The sequence below is a fragment of the Salminus brasiliensis genome, chromosome 21 (genome assembly GCF_030463535.1).
Source record: "Salminus brasiliensis chromosome 21, fSalBra1.hap2, whole genome shotgun sequence".
NCBI classification, from domain to species: Eukaryota; Metazoa; Chordata; class Actinopteri; order Characiformes; family Bryconidae; genus Salminus; species Salminus brasiliensis.
Window position 1 is genome coordinate 5478927 of NC_132898.1, and position 17626 is coordinate 5496552.

Sequence of the window (17626 nt, forward strand, 5' to 3'; positions counted from 1 at the left end):
TCAGGTTTTTATAATCATTTATTTTATTCTCTCAACATTACACACGTTCCAGCTAACCCTTTCCATCAGTATAGACATGCTAGCTATGACAACCTGCGGTGGCTTTCAAACAGAACACCCCTCTGTATGGCTAGATGGACGCTCTCTGGGGTGGAGAGAACTGAAAGCCCCCCCCCAATAACCTCAGATCCAGCACTCGAAATCCAAACCCATTCCACTCGTTTACCTCCAGTAATACCACTTCCTCTTTTCATGCAACCTCAAGAACAGAACACGATTAGTTCGGGCAGGTGAAAAACAAGCTATAAATAAACATCGTCCTACTGCACCGATTCTGATGCATTTCTTTGAAAAAATGAAGAAAAACAATACAAAAAACCCCATACTGCTTTTTTCTTCTGGATCATTTTAATAGTGATGAACCTGGCAACGTCGATTCCTCCAACGCGTGACAATACGAAAACAAACCCACGTAAAGGCCCGACAGGTAAACTCACACAGGATGAAAACAAACACTTTTTGGCAATGGATTTTTTTAAGATGCAGTCATAGATCTTGATGCCATACACTGGTTTCAGCAGTCACTCAAATTCACACACACTCAGACACACACACACACACACACACTCACACAACACCACCACCCAGTAATAGACGACTGCTTTGCTGAGCAACATGGCACACAACCTTTTTTTTTTTTTTTTTTTTTTTTTTAACACCTAGTGAGAGACAGAGAGAGAGAGCCTCCGCTACAGTTTTCACAAGATTGCTGCCACATTATATGGGCTGGCCACACAGGTTCACAAGCTCATATGTCTGCTGTTCAACATGACAACAAGCAACACCAGATGTTCGATCAGAAATTCCACGGATGATCCATTCTTTAATCAAAGTGCTTCACAGAATTGGCCTGTTTTCATGTTCTGGCTCCATCCGGTTTGATACATCGTCGCAGTTCTGTAGGATTGCATGGTATGAACCTGTCCTGTCCTGTCCTGTCCTGTCCTTCAAGGGAACGGCACTGGCCACAGCTAGCTCCATACCTTCTCGTCCCCGAGTCCATTCATCTCTTTTTCAACATAATACCCGACAACAGGAGGTGCGCGTTCTTCATCATCAGGTGATGGCAGGTGTGGTTGGTGTGTGTATATAGACACATTTGCCAACCGGAAGGCTGCATGTTAGGAGCTTCAGTCCCTGCACGCAACAAGCCCTGCTTCCGTCAGTGAGTCAGTCTGGCTACTGAGCAGGACTTCAAACGCCAATGGACCACTGTGAGAAGCCCCCCGACTCAAAGCCCCTTTCTTGATTGTCAGTGAAAACATTCCGCTGGTCGTTTTGTTTAGTCTGGGTGATTACTGCAGACGTAACACGCTCAACATAAATATAATACATCTTTAAATAGAATCTGAATCTTTCCTCTCAGAGGCCACAAGTAGTAGTGCAGTGGAACAGGGAGTGGTGGTAGACAAACTGTTTGGTGTGAGGAGTGTGTGTGTGTGATAAAGGGAACAAAAAAATAAACAAGGCCTAGGACAAGGGCTACCTCCAGTTCTTAGTTCACACAACATAAACAATGACAAGACGTTCAAGGTCCTGTTCACCGGAGTTCCTATTCAGTCTTTCACCAGAGACCTTCAACCTGATAGCTTCACCATCTGAACACACCGCAGCTGAAGAAGATAAAGGCACGAGATGGAGAAAGAAAAGTGAAAAATAAATGTGGTGCAAAAGGAAACAGAAAAGTGAGCGAGTGACTCGAGGAACAGAAAGAGAGGAGCGGCTTCTACAGGATCTGGCTTTTCCACAGAACTTCAGACTCCACACGTCTTCTCCTCATGAATCCAACACTGTACAAGTTTGCCCGGTGAGCGGAAATGACAGCACGAGTCCACGTTACAGTACGATTTTCACACTTCCACAGGGGTGGCGATCAAGTCCGTGTGCTCCATCAGCGGGCAGTCGGTGGGCCCCGTCGCCTCGCCGCCCGCGTCACTAGTGTCCATGCTACAATCGGAGGAGTCGCTGTCGCTTTGGTCCATGCGCTCCTCCGCTTTGTCCTGAGAGGGCGCTGTAAGCCCTGAGGGAGACGGCGGACTCCTGGGGGGTTCTGAGCCGACTGCTACTTTGGCCTGCCGGATGCAGTTGAGCCACTGCTGCTTGTTGAAGGTGTCGCTGGCTTGGAGGGAGTGGGTGTGAAGCTGACCGCTGCTGCGGAACGTCACCCGGAAAAAGTTCTTGGCTGGTGGAAGAGTGAGACAGAGACAGTATGAGAAAGCATATTTGGACAGTGACACAGTGGTACATTGGTTCTGAACTCTGGTTAAAAGTTCAAACTCGTGTTCGAGCTTGATTGCAGCTAACAGCGGACCTGAGCCTTTAATTACGAAGCCCTTGTGGGCAGAGCTGGGCAGCAGCAGGTCAGTGTATTGTGTGTAATGAGCTCTTTCATTCGGTTTAGGCAACAGTTCATCAAGAAGTCCAACATTTTGCAGCACAAAGTCAATCGGCCACGGCATGTTTAGTGTGTGTATCTTTAGTTCTGCACTGCAGCGATGATGTAGCAAACATAAGAACAGCCTAAAAGTCTCTAGTAAGCATCTGGCAAACTAAATGCCTTAATCATCACTGCCTTTAAACCAATCTCGGATATCGTTATGGTCACATAAAATCCTAATATATCCAAACTGGCAACTTTACAGGAGAAGCAAAAAGCCTTCTTAGCTTTCGATGTAAATATATTTGATTCTATATCATTTTAGAGCTTTTCTATTGGTCTATTCATCATGTAAATTGGACACAATGTAAAGAACAACAACCAGATTAAATTAAATTATGTCATAAATCAAAAAATGACCAGAAAACCTGTGTTTTTTTTACATCGTTTTGTCATGCTGTTATTATAAAAAATTGACAAAAGCTTGTATTAAAGCATAAATTCGGCCCATCTACAAACATGTATGTAGTATAATGTAAAGTATGGCAATACTTTACTGAAAGTCTCGTCAAGGCTGATTTCTTCAAAATTGAAGTAATCAATTGGGGTAATCACCTCAACAAGTGATCTGACAAGTTAATCTAGTTGAATGAGGCTTTATAAATATATCTATATCTATATAAGACTATTTCAGTCTGTGAAATAGTCTGTGTCTTCCTCATATTGTCATATAGTGTCAGTTTATCATGCGCATAACATCCACAGCTTTGGACAAGAGGACAGCTACTCACTCCTCTCCGTGTTGCTGAAAGCTCCTCGGATGGAGCCCCCCAACCGAATCTCCCCATCCTGCAGGTCTTCCCACTCCAGGTCCCTCACAGGTATGGGCTGCCTGTAGAGCTGGTACCAGAGCTGCTCGTTGTGGGTGATGGCCCGTGTGATCACCAACACGTCTTGGAACAGGAACACGTGGAGCTTCTGCAAAGAGCGAGAGGAAAGAGCAGAAGGAGGATTGTTAGAAAAGTGTAAACTCGTGTGAGAAAGTCATTTCCTATCAAGTCAATCTTCAGTTACTGGTAGTGCAGCATGGCTGGCCAAGGACCCGGAATACTGGAAGGACCCTTTAGGTGGAGAAGGTTTAGCAATAATAGCTGGAATGGGAACAGCAGCAATGCAAACTGAGTAGGTGGCAAACAGAAGATAACAAACGGATTATTGGAAACGCTTGTGCCATACGTTTCCTCAGCAGCGAACATTCCTTGGAGTTAGTGCAGCGATTAACTCGGATTAATCTCTAGGAGAGAATAATGCATGCCTAAAAGCCTCACATCACTCAATAGAAATCTGTTTAATAAATATTCTAAAGCATGAGATGCGCTGGCAGGTTATGTAACGTGGGGGTTATCGCTGATGTAATGTATTCACCACCCAGAGGGGGATTTGTCTACTCTCAATATTTCCATTTTGATAAGTACACTTCAGGCTATTTTTGCCCATTCAGATCCCACAGACTCCAACATGACACATACCGAACCTAGAGCCTAACTCTGAGACCTGACCATGAAAGGAGGTGGCCGAGTGTGGGTGTGTAGAGTGTGCTTAGTTGAAAGAAACTGATACTCGTGCTGGAGGGAAAAACACAACTAACAAAAATCAGCTAACCGTACTCGCCCTTCCGAGCCTTCACTGCTCGCTTCTGTTTATGAAAAGGTCCTAATTTACCTCGATTCTCTCTGATTTCTGAAAGCCAGAGTTGTTCTGGGGAACATTTTAACACAAACAAATCAGAGTGAGGTTCAAAGTGAAATACTACTATTTTGACTGTGCCGGATGTCCCTGTGTAGCGCTCATTGCTTCCTGTCTGCTCCTCTGAACTGCATCTGAATAACAGAGCAGATTTTCAGACGAGCGCTCCCCTGTTGGATGTTCTGATTAATCTAAATATTTGCACAAAATACTTTTGTTTTAATGCACTTGTGATTAGAACAGCAACATCAGAACAACATCAGTACAAACTATCAAAAGGCAGCTGAAGAAATATTATAAATTCTGTTTATTTCTAACTGTTAATTTCTGATTTTAATTTGATTACCTAGTATCACATTTTCTCATTACATTAACCAGATTATTTTAGGACTTTTATTTTGTAACCTTTAATTTTGTATTTAATTATGAACTGTTTATGACTTCTCTAATTTTACATACTTTAATTGGTAATATCACCTTTTCAAGTTACTGTTATTACTTACTATTTTATTACTATATAGTATATATTACTATTATAGTATATTATTATTGTATACTATTATTATAATTATTATTATTATTATATTGTACTTATTTACATTTTACCTAACTTTTCATTTTAACATTTTAATATTATTCTAAACTGAATTGAATGACTTTTATTGCTAATATTATAATATTTTTACATTATAATTTTATAATTTATTACTTTTATGACCAATCATCTTTATTTATCATTTTTATTTTTCATTTGACCCAACTTTACTTTTTTTGCTAATAATATCCCTTTTATGTTACTATTATCATTACTGTATAGGTATAACTTTTTCATCTTTACTTTATTTACACTTTTCATTTGAACAATTCAATATTATTCTAAGTATTATTTTAATGATTTCTCTGAATTCAATTACCTTAATGCTAATACTATAATATTTTTACATGATAATTTTATCATTACTGTATAGCTATAACCTTTTTATTTTTACTTTGTTTATTTTCATTTGGTCTTACTTTTCATTTTAATTTTACATTTCAATATTATTATACACTTTATGTCTCACATTTTACTGACTATAACTGCTAATATTATTGCTTTTACATGGTACTTATCATTAATTAAATCATTTTATTGCCATATTTTTTTTGGTTCATTTACAGGTTACTTTCATTCCCAAATTTGAAGCTTCTCTAAGTAGTGTTTTTATATTCACAGTTTCACAATTTGATCTGCGGCTCTGTTAAACACTCATATTTACTAAACACATATTTACTAATATATATTTAATTTTAGATTTATATAAAATTAAAACATTATAATATTTACAATAATAATAATAATAATAATAATATTCATTAATATTATGGTTTAAATATTTTAAATATCATTTTGAATCATGTTGTGCAGCCCTACTGTAGCTAGTGTGACTGTAAAGGACTGCACCGCTTTCACTGAAAAGGCTTTCATTGAAAAAGCTGAAGCTGAACATGACAGGCAGCACTCAGCTGCCTCAGAGAGGTGCTTCTGTTTGCGCATGGCTGGTGTAAACACTCCAAACACAAATGAGAGTATACTGCGGATGAATGGGGGACTACCCATGACGAACATAAACCTCGGTCACATTCTTCTTTACCCAGCTTTTACAATGTGAGCTCTCCCTTGGGGGAATGGCTGAACTGCTCCCATTTCTCAGGGGAAGAGCTGCTTTGTCTAAGATGAGACCAGACAGGCTCATCCCCAGATGTAACTTTATAGCTTTGCCCTCGAGCGCTGTTTGCTTCTCACCTCTGGTCAGCCTCACAGCTCTTTATGCAACTCTGTAGGAGCAAAGGCCACATCCAGGGATTTGGAGGAATGCGCCTTGGCTTTGAGCTATGGGCAGCAGAGGTTATAGATCACACTCTTTTTAAAAACCTCGCCTTCTTCTCTTTCTGCATTTCTCTGCGTTTCACACTCTTAAACTGTTCATGTGTGTTTGGTTGGGGAGTTGGTTTTTGTATATTTGCAGGACAGAAATATACTATAAGTTGTAGAAACACCAGAGAAGCTCAAAGTTAAAGGTGGCAACAAGTTTTTATTAGATATTAAAGTTGTAATTTAAGTATAAGCAGCAAGTATGGGACTTTGGTTAGGGAGAAAATGCCAATGCAAGCCTATTTACCACCCTGTTATTCTGCCTCAGAAAGAAACCCAAATCTGTTACGGTGGGCTCATGGGGAAAAAGATGATGAGCTCTGCTTTTATTCGGCTGGCTTACAGAACTACGACAGGCTCACAGAAGCAGCATATTATAGATGTTTTTTTGTTTGTTTGTTATATCCAGTGGCCATAAGTTTTACTGGATAGTGCTGCTGTCCTCTCAGTGCGCTGTGCTGTTAGCAAGCTGTAGAGATTGTAGCCTGTTAGCTTTCAGCCACGCTCATGGAGGTGATGAGCAGCTCTACAGTATTAACACCACCATATTCTCCTAAAGTCATGAAAGTTATGATTGTTTTGCAAGCTTGCTAGCTTTCTGTAGTGGGTGAAGTTCATTTAAGTCTGGGGGTGCAAATATAAAGAGTCAAGACTGTGATGTAACAGTTTTGGGGTTTTGAAAGTGGCCCGTTTTTCAGCCCTGTTTCAGGTCGGTTGGATTTTATTTTGAAGGAGGAGGAACAGTGTTGGTGGTTCACAGCTTGTCACTTCCATGTGCAGAACTAGGGCTTCTCCAGGAAAGGTCTTATATACAATACAGTGCAGATATATAAATATACACACTCATGTTGAGACACTGTAGAAATACAAACCTGTAAAAATTAGTGTGTGTGTGTGTTCGGGGTGTTTGTGCATGTAAAACACTCACAGCTCCTCTGTTGTTCTTCAGCTCTCCGTGGCAGCTGAGAATGCGCGAGCTGTCGATCAGCATGTCCCTCTGGCTCTCTTCCAGGTAGAGCAGACGCTCTTTGTAGTAGCGGCACTCCGACTCGCCGGTCTGAGTGTTAATCTCAGCCACAATGCTCTGGATCATGTTGATCTGAGAGGGAGAACAACTCTGGTGAGACGGCAGCTTTAGAAAAGAAACTAAACAAAACACAAATCACTTCGCTGCCAACAGACGGTAATAAACAAAGGCTCGTGAGGGTCGGCCAGTCTGCTGTAACTGCTTACGGGCCAAGAACTAGGTTAACTTGACGGACCCATTAGGTTTAACCCCTAAAGGCCTAAGGGTCTGTGTTTAGGTCCACGACTCAATGCTTCACGCTCATGACTATGTAACAGGGCATGAGTTCTCCTCCTCGCTTTAGAGGAGCGTTTTCGTTACAATATGGAGCAAGTCGTTTATAAATATCGTTAATGTGCTTTATTGGCAGCATTTTGGTTCTACAGCAATTTACATAACCTTAAATCCACCAATAGCTTTCAAGTATTTATACTAGATACTAAATTATTCATAATTACTAAAAAAGCCCATTTCCTGAAGAAAGAACAGTGGTGGTGCAGTTTAGGTGGTTCACATTTCCAGGCAGTTTCTAGACTACTGCTATGATGCCAACAGTGTGAAACTAGGTTTTAGCTAGGTGGTTGCTAAAGTGTTACTGGTAGCATGCTATGTTATCATAAGTGGTTACCATGGTTTCATAGGTGGTTGCTATGGAGTTGATTGCTGGTTGCTAAGGTACTGATGAAGTTGTTGCTATGATGTTGCTAGATAGTTTCTATGGTATCACAAGTGGTTGCTATAGTGTTGTTAGGTGGTCGCTATGATGTTGATATGTGGTTGCTATGATGTTGTTAGGCAGTTACTACGGTATCACAAGTGGTTGCTATGGCGTTGATAGGTGGCCGCTTTTGTGTTGGTATTTGCTCTAGTGTCGCTAGATGGTTGCTATGGTGTTGATACATTTTTTTTTGCTAGGGTATCCCAGGTGGTTGCTATCATGTTGCAAGGTGGTCACTAGGTGGTTGCTATAGTTTTGGTAGGTTGTTATGATGTCTCAGGTGCTTGTTAGTGTATTGCTTAATGGTTACGAGGTGGTCACTATGGTAGTGCCAGGTGGCTGCTATTGCATCCCAGGTAGTTGCAAGGGTGTTGCTAAGTGCTTGCCAGATGGGTGCTATAGCATGTTACATATTTCAGGTGGTTGCTATGGTGAAGTGTAGTGGTTGTTAGTCGGTCCCTAGGCATTTGTGGTTTCTACGCTGTCTGTGATGGATTCTAGGGTAAATTGTGGCAGGGTCCCTCTAGCTGAGTGTGAAAAGTGCCCCCGCGTGGTGGAACTCACTGCCTCGTCCAGGTGCTGGCGGTCCGGGTGGTCGTTGGCCGTGTGTTTGAGAATCTCCCGTAGCAGAAGCGGGTACTTGACCAGTCGGCTGCGCGGGATGTCCAGAAAGTTCCACAGGTCTAGCTTGCGGCTGAAGGGCGACTCCAGGCAGCGCTGCAGGAAGTCGTGCACTCGGTGGTCCTGCTTCTTATGGTCCAGCAAGGCTTTGGCTGCCACCTGGTTGCTGCAGTAGCTGTTGTAGGAGTCAAGACAGGGCAGCTGCAGCCAGACAGAGAGAGAGAGGAAAAGGGAATAATGCAGTGAGCCCAGTTGCAGTTCATATTTTGGCTTTACAGCCATTAGTTTCACCTGTTCGCGGTGTAATTACTGAGTGAGTAAGTGCTGATGACTGCCCACGGTTTGAAGGAGCATTTCAGTGTTTTCAACCTATTCTTCATCTGCTGCATCTGCAGCAGCAGTATTTATGTCATGAGGTCCTGTACTTTCAAAAAGAACAGAACATCCGTTTACTTGAAAAACTTTTACTTCTAGAGACGAAGCCAAGCCGTGGGAAGTTGCTTCAACGCGTGCCCATTGCCTTTCACTAGACATATGTTTCGAGTAACGTCTTGTGTATTTTTAGTAAATAAAGGAACATTAGTAGAAATTGGGTTAAAAACACTAAAACACTAAAAACACACATTCCTATAAAAGGCAAAAACACACAGCATTCTTCAGAAACCCCCAAAACATGTGCAAGTAGATAACTGCCCTTAGGCTAAGCTTGAGGTTGACAGTTCTCAGAAACTTGCAGCTACCTTTCCTTTCCATAAACCTGGACCTGGATCTCTTGTAGGAGTCTCAAGAATGCTACAAAGCCAGTGTAAGCAGGTAATAACCAGAGACTAGCACTCAGAAGTGCATTCAGCTGACTTCAAATCAGTCAGGGTTATGGGAACAGCTGTGCATTCCTAAAGCAGGTACAGGGAGAAGAAGGATGTTGTCAAGAAAGCCATTTATCAATATGAGTGATTGATGGCCTCTCTGAAAGAAGAGCCCCAGCAGGCTGTCTTCCAAATGAGAGCATTAGAAGATTGACTGGGTTAAGCAATACAGTTGTTTGTTTGTTTTGTCTTAAGTGGACTCTTTTCTTCAGTCATTCAAACGTGGATTCGGGGTGTATAACTATATAACCCAGCGTTAATCATTTATGCAGGTTAGAGACCAGGTGTGTATGAATCGAACGGCCAGATCTACTGAGATGACCTGGGTCAGCAGATCCGGTAGGAGTCCAAAATGTTGGTTCTTCATCTACTTTTGGAGAAACTGAACTGGTATTCTTTGATATTTCGTTCATTCTAATTCTAAAACCCCCATCAGCTGGAGAAGTGGTGAGACATCCTCCAGCTTCTTTGGAGGTGAAGCCGAATTGAGAAATGTTTATGCAGTTATGCAACCTCCACTTGATGGATTTGCGCAGAGCAAAGGTTCTGTGGAAGAAGCTCGTCCAGGCTGGACGAGGCCTGAAGTAAACAATCTGAGGAGCACCCACTGTCCTCTTCTGGCCAGCATTGTTCCTCCATGGTGCAGTTGGTGTAAACAGGAAAAGACATGCAGGATAGCCCTCGTCCTTGCTCCAATAACAATCATCCTAAGAAACGGACCCCCCCCCCAAATAAATCACAACCTCTCTCAAGCCAAATCCAAAACGCTGAGGAGCGGAAAAGGCCTGTGGAATATGATTAGCGCCAGGTTCTTCGCTGAAGAGGGGAAGTGTACTTCATTACTATGACATATGCTTTCATTTGGGGCTGAAACTGTTTTTTAATGTCCAGTTTCAGACATCATGACCCTCAGACAGCATTAGCATCCCCAACTTGTTAGCTAGATTAGCCTCGTAGTTCCAAGGTTGATTTAGAGTATATGCAAAGAAGCAAACCTCAGACACCAAACATGTCTTGGCTGATCCATCACTGAACCATTGCTTTAATTATTCAAACTAAATGACGTATATTTGAGGTTTTGAGACCTCTGGAACATCAGAGCGACAATTCACAAATGAAGGCTCTGAGTGGGTTAGCAGATTAAGGCCTGACACTATGATGTGAGGATCGCTAGTTCGACTCCTGGGTCATGCCGAGAGAGTGCAACCGGCTGTGCTCTCTCCCCACGTCACTCCCAGTGTGATGTTGGCCAGCACTGGCCAGCGTCTGTTAGCAGATGTTTCAGAGCTGGGGAACCCGGTGCTTCCCTCCAAGCTCTGATGGCTAGTGGTGATGAGGCAATAGCTGACTGCACATGTATCAGAGGAAGCATATGCTAGTCTGCACCTTTACAGTGCTGGGAGCATTGCAAGTGATGTAGGAAGGGTAACTGGTTGTCATAACTAAGCGAAAACCTTAAATAATGATTCAATAAAAATATATAGTTTTTCAATACAATAATAATCAATTCCGCCAGAAAAAAATCACACAGATTTTACAGTTTGAAATTACTTTAAAAACTGGTATGATGCAATAAATAGCTGATGCATTAAATATGATACAAAATAAAAGTCATATCTGCGAAGTATTATACAATTTATTAGTTTATGAAAATGACTGGTCAGAAGGTCAAAAAAACACTCCAGTTTAAAATAATTAGAATGACCTGCCAATTATTTGCAGATTCAGGATTTAAAGGGTTAACTGAGCCTTGCGAATGAACATTTACATTGGTCTTCATGCATCAGAAGAACCTCGGGGGCCAGCGGGCCATGCTCATTAGTCTGTGCACAACCCGGGCCCCTACTGGGGCCAAAGGGTCGGATCGCTCAGGAGTTGCTGTACTTGTTCTTTAGTGACCTCTCTTCTGAAAGGATTTCACAACTACCTCATAAAAGAACTCTGTGCGAGTGTGTGTGTGTTGGGAGCTATAGTGTTCCAGCATCTGAGGTGGTGGTGTTGTTCTTTAGCCTCTGGGGGGTTTGCGGGCGACCCCTTTGGCTTCATGATTTGCTCTGCCCACCATATGTGTGGCATCTTTACTACTGGAAGATAAACGACAGGTGAGGAGAGCTGCGCTTAATGTCTGGGAATAGACAACTGGACACACTTTAGACTGCTTTAGGCATACACTATATGTCCATATGTTTGTGGACACCCCTTCTAATGAATGCATTCACCTACATTGCTGGCACAGGTGTGCAAATGCAAATACACATAGCTTGTCTAGTCCCTGCCGAGAAGTACTGCCAATAGAATAGGACTCTCGAGGAGCAGATGAACCTTGAACCTATTGGCCAGCATGCCTAATGGAAGGCTTGAGCTAAAGAGAGGGGTATTGAGGAGTTAATCATCCGAATCCTGAGCTCACTAACGCTCTTGTGGCCGAATGCGATCAAATCCTCACAGTAGGGCTTCTCCGAAACCTAGTAGAAAGCCTTCACCCCCCTGGACAGCGAAGACAGTCACACAAACAAAAATTGGGATAAACTCTTTAACACCTTTGATTTTGGAAGAAACATTAAATAAGCAGGTGTCCCAATACTTTCATCCATGTAATGTAGGTCAGTGTGTTAAACTACCTGGTGAAGCGGAGTAGATATTATGGTTGAAGTTAGGATTAGAACCCAGGTTACAAGCATTTACTTCAGCAGAGGACAAGGTGGCCCGTCAAATCAAGCGTTCCTCAACCAGAATGACCGCGAGTGCCTCTCTCCTTTTCTATGGAGGCTTTTTAGCAAACCTTCTGAGAAGGCCTTGAAGTTCTCATTTCTTAATGAAGCATTAGGAGAACAGTCACGTGTAAAAAAAAAAACAAAACAAACAAAAAAAAAAAAACACAAAGGGCAGTTAATACAAAACCTCTACCATGGAGTGACCTGCAGTTCTTTAGCAGGTAAGGTAAACACTGCAGCTCTGCCTAGCATCTTCTGGACTCCAAAACAACAAACCGATGCATGAAAGCAGAAAGCCTGTTGTTTAGCAGCCTCAGCCAGCAGAGCAGGGCGAACTGAAAAAGCCAATAGGTTTGTCCTGCAGCACACACACACACACACACACACAACTGCAAACAGACCCCCCCCCCCCCCCCCCCCATCACCTCCGCCTCACCGTGCCCTGACCAGGAACATTCGACAGGACAGAGCTGTCAAGTGAGATTAATAGAGTGGCGCTCTGAAAGCAGGGACCACCCCCCCAGCTCTCATCCTTTTAACCCCACAGAGAGGGCAGAGCTTGTTTGAAAGAGCCGTTATCAGCAACTTTTAGCTTACTTGCTAAAAGGACATCAGAGGATTATAATGCTTGGACATCCTGGATGATATGTAAACGCACATGAATCTTCTGGCAGGGCGTCAATGCTCTTACATGGACTCGGACCAAGCGTACACTGCTGATTCGTACTCCGCGTTCCTAATGAGGACCTGATAAGGCTGCGTAAATAAGCGCGAGCGCAAAAAATTAAAGAATCACAACTCTGAGACGGTACTACTCCTCCACATCAAGACCGAGCCAAATAACTCCTTTTTAGAACCGCAATATTGGCTGTACCAAGTGGAACTGCGGCCTTTCTCTTTCTCCTTAATAAATGTGTGGGTGGTAAACAGACAGGGAGATGGCAGGAGTGTTCTGGTCTGTGTGTGTGTTTGTCTTAGGTTCAATAAGACGTCCCACATTTTAAAGGAGTAGTCTGGCACAAACTCAAATGTACATAATTTCCCCTTTACTCCAGCTGAAGCCGATGAGCCAAGAAATGTTTGGTTTCCAAAGTTTGCTTCTTTAGTTTGGCACTGAAACCAATGGAAATCCTTGAGCACCAATTAGTGCTGTGCGAATTAAACATCTAAACTATCACACAGTGACTTATTACTTGTTTTAGTAATGAATCATACACTATATGGACAAAAGTATTGGGACACCTGCTCCTTCATTATTTCTTCTGAAATCAAGGGTATTACATTTTTTGGGAGTAAGATTGCTAGTGAGGTCGGGATGTTGGATGATCATCACCCCACCTCATCCTTAACTCCCCAACTCCCCAAAAGTACTGGATGGAGAACCAACCATCATTCCAGAGAACACAATAGTTCCACTTCTCCACAGCTCAATGCTGGGGGGCTTTATACCCCTCTAGCCCACGCCTGGCATTAGAAGGCATGGAGCCTATAGGTTTGTGTTTACCTGCTTCTGATCAGTCCTATTCTATTGGTAGGACGTCTCTACAGGGACTAGACAAGCTCTGTGTGTGTGTGTGTGTGTGTGTGTGTTTTTGCACATTTGTGTCCATAATGGCTGCAAGTACCTGAACGCATTCATTAGATGGGGCGTCCACAATTATTTGGACATACAGTGTACATTTTCATAGAGGACAGTATGGGGGTCAGTGGAAAATGTGATGATGATGTGTTGCCAAAGAATTTGTTTGATTGTATCTTACCCAGTCCACTAAAATGTGTCCCACATGATCTGTAGACCCATCTGGTTTCCTGGCCTCTCGAAGTCGACTGAGCAGATCTATAGAGACACAAAGACAAGCCTTAGTCTTAGCTTATGTTAAGGTTCGAATAAAAGGAGCTGGGCTCCTGGCATGGTACTAACACAGCAGGCTACTTTCTGGGTACCCTTTCTGTCCCCTTATCATTCATTTCAATCAGACGACCTTATTTTTACTCAGAAGTAGATTAAGTGACCTCCTTTTCAATGTAGCCAAACTTAAGGAAAGAGTAAAAATCATACATAACCAACTTAAACTTGAATCATGAATCATAATGAATGACTAATAATAATAATAATAATAATAATAATAAAAATAAATAATAATAATAATAATAGTAACAACAACAGTGATGACAGTAGAGGATATGGAAAGTATAAAATGAGCTAATTGAAACTTAATTAGCAAAAGAAACAATAAAAAAAATTAAAACACAGAAATTGAAATAAAAAAAGGTACTTTATGGTGCCATAAGTGGTTCTTCTATTCTAGCACGGTCATTGCGTTAAGGGTGTAGTTTTGTAGGCCTAGCTCTCTGTAGCCGTACCTTCGTGCAGCGGGATGAGGGAGTCCAGGGTGCCGAATATCTGATTGAGCTCGTGCTCCGTCATTATGGACAGCTTCAGCATGGGGTCATGGTAGGCCTGCAATTACATCACATGTAAATCACTCCAGCCCCGACTCCAAGACTTGGGAAAGCACTTTGGCACTCTGGAAATTTTGTAACCCAAAAGAATAAGACCCAGAAAAAAAGCACATCTTGAGCTAAGGGTCAGCTCGGCCTTAAGATAAACAGGCCTGAGGAACACTGAGGAAAAGGCACTTCATTTGTTTTACAGCCTCTCGCTCGCTTGAACTTCGGCGAGACGCTGTAAAGTATGACAGTCCACAGCCACGTCGGATACAGTAGTAATTTCTGCTCGGACAGCGCTTGTGTGATTACAAACAGTATGAAACGGCGAATGACTGTCTGCGCTCTAGAATGCTATATATTAGAGGCAGACGTAAACCATGTCTATAAGGGCTCTCTCGTGTGCTGCCCAGCCCCCCACATTGCTGTGAAGTGTGTGATTTCATGAGCGGAGGGTAATCGGAGCCAGGCTTTCCATGGGGGGGGTGGGTAATAACTCGGTGTTTACACGGTGCATGAAGTGAGGAGGAAAAGGCCACTAATTGGAAAAGCAGAGCTAACCTTCTTGGCCAGCTTGAGGTCCTCAATCAGGTCCTGCTCGCCCTGAGACAGCTCAAAGATGGCCTGTAAAAAAAGGAGAGAGAATCAGAGATGGGTTATGCCTTTAAAACTAAAACGTTAAAGGATCCAAAGCTTATGATTGGAGGACATGTCTTTCAGACACATGTGAAAGTCTTTTAGGGGTTTTTATAAACTGAAAGTTGAGCTAAAGTTAAAAGCTTTAAATGTTTCATTGCGAAACTTACTAATTTAGAAATGTGTGGGTGGTAAACAGACAGGGAGATGGCAGGAGTGTTCTGGTCTGTGTGTGTGTGTTTGTCTTAGGTTCAATAAGACTCCCCACATTTTAAAGGAGTAGTCTGGCACAAACTCAAATGTACATAATTTCCCCCTTACTCCAGCTGAAGTTGATGAGCCAAGAAATGTTTGGTTTCCAAAGGTTGCTTCTTTTGTTTGTGCACTGGAGGTCTGCGGCTAAGAACGCTAATAAGTAATGGAAACCTATGAGCACCAATTAGTGCTGTGCAAATTTACAGACTTCACTCAAATCATTTTGTGAAGTATATTCATTTTGAAACTCATTTAAAGTCCAGGAAAATGTAATGTATACTAAATCCAAGTATTTAACTTAATTTATAAAAAAGTTCAGAAGGTCAGCCTTTAAAATGATCACTTTAAACAAAATAATATTAGTGTCTAATTTAACAGGATGGAGATTGTTTTTCCTTCTACATAAGGAAAATAATGTCTTTCTGACGTCATGCCTCAGTTCTCACATTTCCAAGAAGGATTTTATCCCTGTTGACCGTTTCCTCCACCATCATTTCTACATCTTGTTTCCTGATTTTTATTTTTATTTTTTTTATTCTTAGCCTGATTCAGTTTTTCCTCCATTTTGAATGGATTCAACAAAATAATAGGAATTTTCTAAATGTATTGCGTTGTTTATGAAAAGCTGTAAAATGCAGCATAAAAGGCTACATTACAAACAGCTACAATAAGGATAAAATCATTAAGAGAGAATATTCTTTGGAGAAATGCACTGAGAAACATTCTTAAGAGCAAATTCAACCCCAGGTACCAGATATATTTACCTTGCCATATCCTCATATAAATAAAGGCACTATTTCCAACAACGGAAAGAATGTTAGAAATATACATTCATCCAAGCGATTTCCATTAGTCACTTCCATTGATCCATGGATTGGAATACACCAACACACAATAATAAGGGCAGCAATCTATTCACATAGTACAACAACAGGGCTTGTGACACGGCAGTGATGTTAGGCTTGGCTCCAATACAATAACATGCATGAGAACACACACAACAGTAGTTAGCTTAGGGCAACAAAATGGCATTCAGCTTAGATGTGCCGTTTCAGCGTGGAGGGAAAAAACCCTACAGCACCCTCCTCTCGACCTTTGAAAAGCTCTATATTTCCCTATAGACAGCTGTTCCCTGTTATCCACACCATATCCCAAGCCTTTGAAGTTTGTGTGGCCATGGAGACTCTGAGGGACTCATTTTAGAAGAGTGGGGGGGGGGGGGGGTTCACGCAGGGCGCACTAATTTTTACTAGCGGCAAACCAGTGGCTATTGCTCGGACATCTACAACCCAGCTACTAAGCCAGGCTGGAAAAGTTAAGGGTGCACCAGGGAGCGATGGAGAGAGATCTCCATCAGCCTCCACCCACATTCTCCAACAGCTGCTCACTTTCAGAAGTCCATGTGAACTCCCAGGGCATGATTTGTATGGGGATTAGTAAAATGGAACTCCGCGTCTGTGGGACGTTGTGTGTGTGTGTGTGTGTGTGTGTGTGTGTTTCACTAGGACAAAAACACACTAGGTTTGCTTTGACTAGAGTTGCCGACTACTGTCTGAGCTGTACTTTCGGGAGACAATGGGTCAAAAACGTGTCTTTTCTACTTGGCTGATTTCCAAAACGCTTCAGAGGAACTACCAGGGCCTTGAAAGCTCAAGCACAGCTGCCACCGTTAGTAGGACATTAGTAACTGCATGATCTGCTGATGTGTTTAGGCAGGTAATTGACTTATCAGGGCTTTTACTGGACTTACTGGACTACTGGACAAACCATGCATGGAACCTGGTACGTCCATCAACTCCATCTTTTATTTTTATTTATCTATTTAATGTTGGATTATATTTATTATAGTATAATAACTGTTATAGAACAACTGTTTGTGGGTTTTTTAACCGCTTATAAGCCAAAGCCTTATTACACTGAGAAGTGTATTATTCAGTAACTACACAGACCACAATACTACATTACTGACTTGTTCTTAAGGTCCTAGAAGTGCGTAATAGATGTCTGGACTGGCCAGAAGGTCCTGGACATTTTATAGCACTGTATAGCATTTCGTAATACCAGCATTTTCAGACAAGCTTCATATACTGCCGTTTTGCTTGTAAAATAGGACAAATCCGCAAAATCCAAACCCAAACATTCCTCAATCTGTTCATAGCCAACATCATATATACATAAACTAGAGCTGAATGATACTGGAAAAA

General features: G+C 42.1%; 1 protein-coding gene across 2 annotated transcripts in view; it reads right to left on the bottom strand.

Moving 5' to 3' along the window:
* arhgef3 (Rho guanine nucleotide exchange factor (GEF) 3) overlaps positions 1-17626 on the bottom strand; it is a 77567-nt gene continuing 59941 nt past the window's right edge. For both annotated transcript variants that reach the window (XM_072666220.1, XM_072666219.1), the window contains 7 exons: positions 15093-15155; positions 14448-14544; positions 13844-13920; positions 8447-8704; positions 7027-7197; positions 3229-3415; positions 1-2242 (listed from right to left, as the gene is read on the bottom strand). In XM_072666220.1, the coding sequence (XP_072522321.1) occupies positions 1911-2242; positions 3229-3415; positions 7027-7197; positions 8447-8704; positions 13844-13920; positions 14448-14544; positions 15093-15155 (1185 nt within the window). In that variant the 3' untranslated portion in view covers positions 1-1910. The remainder of the gene's footprint in view (positions 2243-3228; positions 3416-7026; positions 7198-8446; positions 8705-13843; positions 13921-14447; positions 14545-15092; positions 15156-17626) is intronic.